At 44.5% G+C, this 9,984-nt stretch overlaps 1 protein-coding gene across 3 annotated transcripts in view; it reads left to right on the top strand.

Annotated features, from left to right (window-relative positions):
- The first annotated feature begins 1,174 nt into the window (after nucleotides 1–1,174).
- SOS1 (SOS Ras/Rac guanine nucleotide exchange factor 1) overlaps nucleotides 1,175–9,984 on the top strand; it is a 142,862-nt gene continuing 134,052 nt past the window's right edge. For all 3 annotated transcript variants that reach the window (XM_064572140.1, XM_064572139.1, XM_045884465.3), the window contains exon 1: nucleotides 1,175–2,097. In XM_064572140.1, coding sequence (XP_064428210.1) covers nucleotides 2,011–2,097 — 87 coding nt within the window. In that variant the 5' untranslated portion in view covers nucleotides 1,175–2,010. The remainder of the gene's footprint in view (nucleotides 2,098–9,984) is intronic.

Raw genomic sequence — 9,984 nt, 5'->3', positions numbered from 1 at the left:
AAAAAAAATGTATTCTAATAGCAATGGGAAGCCAAGGAATAATTTGGGCCAGAGGCTTGATCTTAGTTCAATCCTTTAGAATCACACAAACCGTATTACATATATGATTTTTCCATATCAGTCCTTTGATATCAGATATTTGAAGATGGCTGACTTACACTCTCCCCTTTCCTCTGAGACCCCTTCTCCTGCCCCCCAACTCCTCTCAAAGCTATGGTTCCTCTATAGCATCTTACTCAGAGGATGTATGGATGATTTTCAAAATGTCATTCTGAATACTTTGAAAGTGTGAAGGATATTAAAATGTAAATCATGTGTGTACATTTTAAAAGGGAAGGACCTAAGACTTTTATAAGAGATTTGCAAAGAGGAGTTGTAGAGATTGCGAACTACTGCTTAAACATTTTCATCTATGTGATCCTGGTTATTGTTCTCCGGAATAGCAGGGTACAATATCAACTTCAACCAAGGCTAGTTCTCTAAACTGTCTCATCTGTGAAATGAAAACAATAGGATTGCTATGAGGATTAAATGAAATTATGCTCAAAAAGTGCTTGATGGTAAACCATGAAGGCCAGCCACACAGTGCCACTGTTACAATAAACGCCTGCATCCCTGAGATGAACAGTTTGTAGATAATGCTCCTGTAGCACTCTACAAACATCACTAAGTGCCTATTCTGCGTAGAGCCCTTAGTGAAAAAGATCTGCCTTCCAGGAGTTTGCTATCTAGTTCAAAGAGCCAGGAGAGATTACAAAACAGATAAACTAAATGCCCTGAGAGGGGCGTGAGTCAGATATTCTGGGACCCGGGAGCTGCGGAAGAGGTTTCAGTTTCCACTGAGGTAAGTGATTATTGAAGTTCAAATTTAAGTGGGTTCGAAAGATGAACATATTGCACTTAAAACGCACACACAAAATCTATACTGCGGGTACGCATTTTATTCTTGGTGATAATTCTTGGTGGAAAGACCGATCGGAAATACTGTAATCACTTTTATTATCCGACAAATACTGAGCAGTAGGTTTCCTGAGAAAGGCACCTATCTTTTGTCCAGTCTGTTTACTATACATTGCATGCTCTGGGCAGTTCTTATCTCCATGTTCAGGAACAAAGTACACACACACACACACACAACGGCCCTTTCCGAAACTAAAGGTCCAGGGACTCCGAGAGAGGTGGGATCCCTCGCGGCCCAGCCACACAATGGGGGCCACTTCGCGGTAGCCCGCACCCCACCCCGCAGGCCGGGGTTCGACTTCTTGGGGCCGCTTCGCTCCTCCCCTGCAGTCCTCGGGGGCGCCCTCCCTCACTGGCGCTTTCCTCCTCCTTCGCCGGGGAGCCGGAAAACCCGGAGCGAACCGGCCCTGCTCGGCGGCGCATGCTCAGTAGCGAGCAGGTTCAGTTCGCTAGTAGGAAGCTCCAGCGCTACACCGGAGTCGTCGGCGGCGGCCGCGGCGGCACCTCTGGGCAGCCAGATCCTCCAACGACGACCTCGGGCCTTTCCCCTCCCCCGCTACACCCCGGCTCAGCTCCGCCCCGGGCCGCTCGCGTTTCGGGGTCCCCGCTGCGCGGAGCGGGCGCCGCGGCCGGAGCGTCCCTCCACACGCCCTCCCCCCCCAGCCGCCGGCTCTGCCGCGGGGCCAGGCCGGGCCCGGGAGCGTAGCCCCGGCGGGCGGCGGCCGCGGCGGAGGGCAGCCCGGGCCGGCGCCGGTGGGCCGGGGAGGGGTGGGGGGCCCGGCCCCGGGGCGGTGGTGCGGGATGCCGCCGCCGCCGCCTCCGGGCTGCGTTCGCTCTCCACGGCTGGTGCCCGTGTCGGGTGGGTGGCCGGGCGCGGGCCTCGCCCCTCAGCCCCCTCTCCAGGACTAGCCCGGCCGCGCGGCGCCCCGAGGGGGCCGGGCCGTCCGGTGGGGCCGCGGCCCTGTTCGGTGCTGCGAGCTCGCCCTCTCGCGGCTCCCCGGCCCGGCCGCCGCCGCCCCTCTCCCCGCCCAGAGGCGCCCCGGGGGCACCATGCAGGCGCAGCAGCTGCCGTACGAGTTTTTCAGCGAGGAGAACGCACCCAAGTGGCGGGGGCTGCTGGTGCCGGCGCTGAAAAAGGTGAGGAGCGCGCGGGACCCCGCTTCCCGGCTTGCAGCCCTTGCGAGGGCGCGGGGCCGGGGCCGGGGAAGGGCTGGGGAGGCGGGGCGTGCGCAGGGCCGTCTTTCTTCCCGGTCTCGCCGCCTCCCAGAAAGGACGGCGCACACTGAGAGGTTCCCCCACACTCGCTGGCCCGGTGTTGACATTCACCCGGTGTGTGGGAAGGCCGCAGGAAGCCAGGCAGAGTTTGCCCGAATAATCCAACCTCTGAGAGGTTAACGTCCTGCCCCTGATTCAGAGACAAGAGTTGGAGGAGACTCGGTTTTCAGTGGAGGTCAAAGCAGGCCACTTTTCCGCCTTCTCGGTCTTACCCTGGAGCTGCTGTCAGCCTCCGGTTTTAGGTGTCCAGTATGCTGGTTTTAGTGGGCTCGAGAATGCTCTAGCCATAATGCTTGCTCTAAGTAATTGCAGAGCTCGCTTGCCAGCAGGACATGGCCTGCTTTGCTCGTCCTCTGTAATCACTCTTCATTCCCCTGAATTCCCCCACTCCTCCGATTAACAGGGGCGGGTGTACATGCCACTTTTCTTTTTTTTCTTTTTCTTTTTCTTTTCTTTCTTTCTTTCTTTTCTTTTCTTTTCTTTCTTTTTTTTTTTTTTTGCCCCCGAGCGTCTGAGAATCTTGGTACTATCTTTTGTTTTGTTGGTTTGAATTTTTAGCCTTCCCGTGTTTCTTCAAGTTTGCCACATTGTTACCTAAAGTTGCATACTCCATGATCTGTGCTTTTAAATGTTTAGTACATTTAGGAAATGTTACATTTTAAAAGCCTCTAAAGCAACATTGTGACTTCGTATGTACATGAAAACGTCAGAAACTAGTGTGTGTGAACGAACATTAAAACGGTGTTTTTGGGGGCGCCTGGGTGGCTCAGTCGTTAAGCATTCTGCCTTCGGCTCAGGTCATGATCTCAGGGTCCTGGGATCGAGCCCCGCATCGGGCTTTCTGCTCAGCGGGAAGCCTGCTTCTCCCTCTCCCGCTCCCCCTGCTTGTGTTCCCTCTCTCGCTGTCCCTCTCTGTCAAATAAATAAATAAAATCTTAATAAATAAATAAGGTGTTTGTTTCCCTTTTACCTTTTCTATAAATACAGATTGCTTTAATAGTGTTTCTTAATCCCAATTTCTTGTTGCTCAAAGAATGTTTTATGTTATTAAACTATGTTTTTACTCCTACTGAGAGTTGAGATTGTGATATATCTTTTGTTCTAAACATTTATACCTTTAAAAACTGTGTCTTAAAAGGTGCCTGATGTTTCCCAAAGGCCAGCAACTTTTGCTTTCCCTTTTGCCCTTCCCGCCCCCCCCCCCCCGCCCCCCCCGCCCCCCCCTTGGAAACTTACAGTGGAAACTATTTAGTTTGTTAGCAGAATTTGCTCATTTTTTCAGATATAAGTTACTGACTTTTTTCCTTAAGTATCTGAGTAAGTAACAAACATCTCTGTGATGTTTTCTAAGAAAACCAGAGAGATGCCATATTCCTTATATACTTTATTCATTAGAAATCAGGGCTCTCTTTTTACTTTTGCTTTACCTGCAAAATCTTAGCTTATAATAGGGGAGTAGGAGGTCTCAGTCATGTTAGAAGCCTGGTACTGATGGAGGTGGGGGTGGAGTGGGGAGGACACAGAAAAATTGTTGAGAACATACAAAAGAACTTGTAAAACACTATCAGTTTAGGGCTGTTTTGCTTAGGAGCAAACAGCTCCTGTCCCAGGGAACCATCAAGATACTCTTAGTTGAGGGTACTAGGAAGTAGTGGAAAGAGCATTGTAGGAGTTGGCAGACCAGGTCCAGATCTGCCACACTGGTGGCCCTTGCTGAAATCTTTCCACAGAAGCATTTTCTTTGGCTGGCACAATGTTGTTTTACAGACTTTTAATGTAATTAGTTACCACTGTTTAAAAGTGGGAGATGTTACATAAAATCTGAATTTTCAGTTTTTCGTGAATAGGACGATCTCTCCACATTGGGCAAGACAGTAAACTGCTGGAGCTGAGTGAATGGCTTTCCTCTTCAGACTGGGCCTGCATTCTCCAACTTTCCACAGTTCCCACCAATCCTTGTGACCTATTTAACTTGAAACAGAGCTACCCTTGCATGACAGAAGTGATGGGGGGAGGTGGAAGTGTACACAATCTAGCTGATAAGTAGGGTTCTTCCAATTCTTATTTAAGATAGCCACTGATGAGCACTCTAAGCCACCTAAGATGAGGTTGAAAATATATTGCATATCTGGATGTAGCTCTTGAGAGCTCTCAGAACCTGCATTTTCACCTGCCTGCTAGACATTTCATGTGGATATCTCCTTATATTGAACTCTTCCTTTAGACTTATTTTACTGTTTGCAGATGTGCCCAATTTGTGTTGTCTTACCTGAGGCTCTATCGTCATGTTATTTTCTTCACCTGGACTGCCCTTTGCCTGGCCTAATGCTAACTCGACCTCAGTGTTTTCTCAAATTCTCAGGGCTGAGTTGGATAGTCTTTACTTTCTTTTAGCACCAAACCCTAGCACTTAACAATGAATTGTAAGTTCCTATTTACTTGTCTTCCCCATCCCACAAGTAGATTAGATGGTCTTTGAGAAAAGGAATGGTATTTTACCCATTTTTATCCTTCACACATACAGTGCCTGACACCTACCTAATAGGCACTTATGTTTGAATGAATGGGTGTGGGAATACCGCAACTAAAACCATCATCTCTCTCCTCCTCCACGGACCATTAAAAAAAATTCCTCTTGCTTAGTGGCTTTATTATTTTATTTGGTTCAAAACTTTGGAGTCATCTCTGACTTCTCTCTTTTATGTTACTGCCCATACCCAGGCACAAGATATAACACAATAAACATAGGTTTATTTCCCTTTGACATGTCTTCTAATCTGTTTCCTTCTACTCTGAGTCCTCTTTCCCAGACCACTGTGATAGCCTCTTAACTAGTTTACTGCCTCTCACCTTTCCTGTATCTGGTTTTCAAATTTCAGAAGTTATTGTACACTTCTGAGTATGTTGCACTCTTGTTGAGAACCACTGATATCAACGTAGGGGAAGGGAAAACAGAGGGAGGCAAACCATAAGAGACTCTTAACTACAGGGAACAAACTGAGGGTTGCTGGAGGGGAGGCGGGCGAGGGGATGTGCTAAATGGGTGTTGGGTATTAAGGCAGGCACTTGTTGTGATGAGCATTGGGTGTTAGTGATGAATCACTAAATTCTCCCGAAACCAATATTACACTATATGTTAACTAACTAGAATTTAAATAAAAAACAAAAACAACGATATCTTTTGAGGGCATAGGATGAAGTGCACAGTCTTTAGCATGGAATTGATCTTGATTGATGATCTGGCTTCATCCTGCTTTCCTGACTGGATTGCCTACCATGATCTTTCATATTCTTTGTGCTCAGCCAGACTGGATGACTACTTTTCCTGACTGTGCCCAGAATGTCTCTCTCTATCAGTCCAAGTCCTACCTTATCTGTTGCACAAATATGTCATGCTTACTACAGACCAGGTAATGCCCTTGGCACTAGGGATAAAAAGGTAAATGACATCATCTAGAAATGACTAAGTTAGAACAGGGTGGGAAGTGGCAGAGGATGAGTTTGGAGAGCAAACTGGTTTATAGAGAATTTTTTTAATGTTAAGCTAAGGAGTTTGAATTTTATCTTGAGGGGCTGAAAGTCATTGAGGAATGGGTGAGTAACATCAGTTTGGAATTTTAGAAAATTCACTTTGGCCATAGAATAGAAAATGGATTGGAGAAGAATGAGACCTGAGGTAAGGATTTAAAAGTTAGAAGGCTAGTTTAATAGTCCAGCCAAGAGATGATATGTGTTTGAATTAAGGGTGCATTTGAACTAAATGGAAATGTAGGGATGGGTTTTGAGAGATGTTTACAAGGTAGAATTGACAGGACCTGGTAAACCACTGAGTGAGTAGGGCAAGTGGGAAGAGAGCACGAAGAGTCTTAAGTTTCTGGTTTGCATGCCTTTAGTCAGGACAGAGAATGGAGGAGAAGCTGTTGGGGGTGGAGAGAGTGACCTGAACACAGGAGTTTGGGACAAAGTCCTTTTGGCTTCTCCAAGTGGGCTTGTCGAGCTGGCGGTTGTTTGTTGGTATCTGCCACTGCAGATTTGGGACTTCCAGGGGTGTAAGCAAAGTCTTAAGAATAGATGAAGCCTTGGGGCGCCTGGGTGGTGCAATCAGTTAAGCATCCCACTCATGGTTTCAGCTCAGGTCTTGATCTCAGAGTCGTGAGATTGAGCCCTACGTCAGGCTCTGAGCTCAGCACAGAGTCGGCTTGAGATTCTCCATTTCTCTCTGCCTCTCCTGCTCGTCTCTCTCTCTCAAATAAATAAAACTTTAAGAGTAGATGAAGCCTTTATCCATACAAAGACTTATACATGGATATTCGTGGCAGCTGTATTCAGCAAAAAATGGAAACAGCCCAATGTCCATTAACAGGTGAATGAATAAACAAATTGTGAAATAGCCATACATTGGAATATTACTTGGTGATAAAAAGGAATGAATTTTTTTTTTTTTAAGATTTTTGTTTATTTATTTGACAGAGACACAGCAAGAGAGGGAACACAAGAAGGGGGAGTGGGAGAGGGAGAAGCAGGCTTCCCGCTGAGCAGGGAGCCCGATGCAGGTCTCGACCCCAGGACCCTGGGATATCATGACCTGAGCCGAAGGCAGATGCTTAATGACTGAGCCACCCAGGCACCCCAGGAATGAATTATTGATAACACACAGCAATGTGGCTGAATCTCAAAAATAAGCTGAATGAAAGAAGCCAGATCAAAAAAGAGTATATGCTAGATAATTATATAAAATTCTGGAAATTGCAAACTAATCTACAATGACAAAAAGGTCAATAGTTATTTTAGGGGGAGGCTTTTATGTTCATTTGTTGATTGTGCTGATAGTTTCAGGGATATATACATTGGTTAAAATTTAACAAATTGTACACCTCAGGTACGTGCAATTTGTTGAATGAAGAGAGGAAACTGAGGTTTGGAAAGAGTAATTTGGTTAGAGAGTCTGCATTTTTAAACACTATGCTATGCTACCTCTAGCAGGGGGGAAGGCATCCTTTTTTCTGAGATGGGAAGGAAAAAGAGAAAGATGGGTTTGTAGGTTGGGGAGCAGTGAGTTCATGGTAGGTAGCCTCTGTGTTCACAATGAAATGAAAGACAAGATTCTTTACATAGAGTGAGGAAAGAGAAATGAGTAAGGAGTTTAAGAAGCGTGGTGAAGTTTTGAAGTTACTGTTGTGGAGTGTGGAGAAGGAGCCAAGTAGTGAATTAGAAAGGAATTGCTGAGCAGTGCTGAGTGTCGAGACCATAAATTTGGCCAGCATTTATTGGTCTGGTTGTGAGATTTCCTCCAGTAGCACGCATCAGTTCAGGTAGAGGAGCACGGGAGAATTTGTTGCAAATGGCTGCAGTAGAGACTAGGAGGATAGCAATATTTCAGGTGATAGGCGGAAAAGCTGCAAGACAGGTCATGGAGGTGTAAGTGAAGGCTCCCATGGACTAGGAATCTTGGGGAGTTGGAAGAGGAGGGTAGTGAGAGCAGATAGGGGATTATGATTGGAGGTGATAAGTATTCCAGAGATGAAAGAAATAAGACAGGAGCTCCAAAGTTGGTGTATTGAATAATGGATTGGTGTATTATATATATATGGATGATGGCGAAGTCCACAAGGATTATGGCATGTGTTGTAGTGGAAAGGAAGACTCTAATCCAGCAATGGCAATGAGGTCCAGAAATCACAGCAGTGAGGATGCTTCAGCCAAATAGTAATAAAAGTGACAACTACTCCTGTTCCCCATAATATATTTTATATCACAACTGTGGATAGAATAGGAAAGAACTTTGCACTTCATTTTAGAATATTTTTGTTTTGTGATTAAGTTTGTTACCCAACATTTTATTATGAAAAGTTTCAAATATACAGAAAGGTTGAAAGAATTATACAGTAAAACACCCATATACCCATCACCTAGATTCTATAATTTACATTTTACTGTGTTTGCTTTATCACATGCCTATCCATTCCTCCCTCCATCCACTAATCCATCTTACATTTTGATGCTTTTCAAAGTCAGTTACAGACATCAGTACACTTTACCCCTAAGCGCCTCAGTATGCATGTCATTAACTAGAGTTCAGTATTTGTTTACAGTTCTTTTTGTTGTTTAGGTAAAATCTAGGTACAGTGGAGTATACAAGTGTTAATTGTACCATTTAATGAGTTTTGATAAACAGATACAACCCAAGCCTCTATCAGGATATCAGACATTACTATCACTCCTGAAATTTCCCTCATGTGCCTTGTCGGTCAGTCCCTGCAACTATTGTTCTGATCTTTTATCATACCATCATAGATTAATTGTAACTATTCTAGAACGTCATATTAATAGAATCACACAGCATATATTTTTGGTAAGGCTTTGAGGTTGTGTTTATCAGAAGTTCAGTCCTTTCTTCTATCATAGGACAGTATCAGATACCTGGGAGGTTTCCAGTTTGGGGCTATTATGAATAAAATTTCCATGAAGGTTCTTATTATACAAGTTTTTTCGGTAGGACTATGTTTTCACTTCTCTTGGGTAAATACTAGGAGAAATGGCTCATAGAGTGTCTGTTTAGTTTTATAATAAACTGCCAGACCTTTTCTCAAAGTGGTTGTACCTTTTATATTCCCACAAACAATGTATGAGAGTTCCCGTTGCTCCACATCTCTGCCAGTATTTGATGTTATCAGTCTTTAATTTTAGTCACTGTGGTGCGTGTGTAGTGTAATTGTGGTTTTAATTTGCATTATCCTGGTGACTGATATTGAACACCTTTTCATGTTCTTATTGGCCATTCTTATGTCTTCCTTTGGACAGTCTGCATAAATCTGTTGCCCATTTTAAATTTTTAGTTCTTTTTAGTATTGAGTTGTAGGAGTTCTTTATATAGCCTGGATAACTATTATCAAAAAAATGTTTATGGGACACCTGGGTGGCTCAGTTGGTTAAGCGACTGCCTTCGGCTCAGGTCATGATCCTGGAGTCCTGGGATCGAGTCCCGCATCGGGCTCCCTGCTCGGCGAGGAGCCTGCTTCTCCCTCTGACCCTGCCCCCTCTCATGTACTCTCTCTCATTCTCGCTCTCTCAAATGAATAAATAAATCTTTAAAAAAAAAGTTTATGAATATTTTCTTCCATCCTTTGCTTTGCCTATTCATTCTCCTAATGGTGTTCTTGATGAGCAGAGTTTTAAATATCAAAGAGTCAAATTTATTAGTTTTTTTTTTTTTTAAGATTTTATTTATTTGACAGAGAGAGACAGCGAGAGAGGAAACACAAGCAGGGACAAAGGGGAAGGGAGAAGGAAGCCCCCCCGCCAAGCAGGGAGCCCAACGCGGGGCTCGATCCCAGGACCCCAGGATTACAACCCAAGCCGAAGGCAGATGCCCAACGACTGAGCGAGCCATCCAGGCACCCCAGTTTTTTTTTTTTTTTTAAGGTTATTGCTCTCTGTGTTTAAGAACCCCTTGCTTGCCACCAGGTCATGAAGATAATTCTAATGCTGTTTTCTAAAAACTTTATATAGTTTTAGCTTTTACGTAATCCGTGGTCCATTTCAGATTAATTATTGTGTACAATATAAAGTGGGAATTGAGATTCATTTTTTATGGTAATATCTAGTTATTACAGAACTATATGTTGAAGAGATTTTTCTTTCTCTGTTGGACTGTGATGTTTTTGTGAAAATTAAATGAATATATATCATATATATTTATGTAAATATGTATTCAAACATTTCCATTCTATCCCATTGATCAATTTACTT

This window comes from Mirounga angustirostris, unplaced genomic scaffold (assembly GCF_029215605.1).
Source record: "Mirounga angustirostris isolate CCGP_5_RB_7025 unplaced genomic scaffold, mMirAng1.0.hap1 SCAF_10, whole genome shotgun sequence".
NCBI lineage: Eukaryota > Metazoa > Chordata > Mammalia > Carnivora > Phocidae > Mirounga > Mirounga angustirostris.
This window is presented reverse-complemented; position numbering and strand designations above follow the sequence as displayed.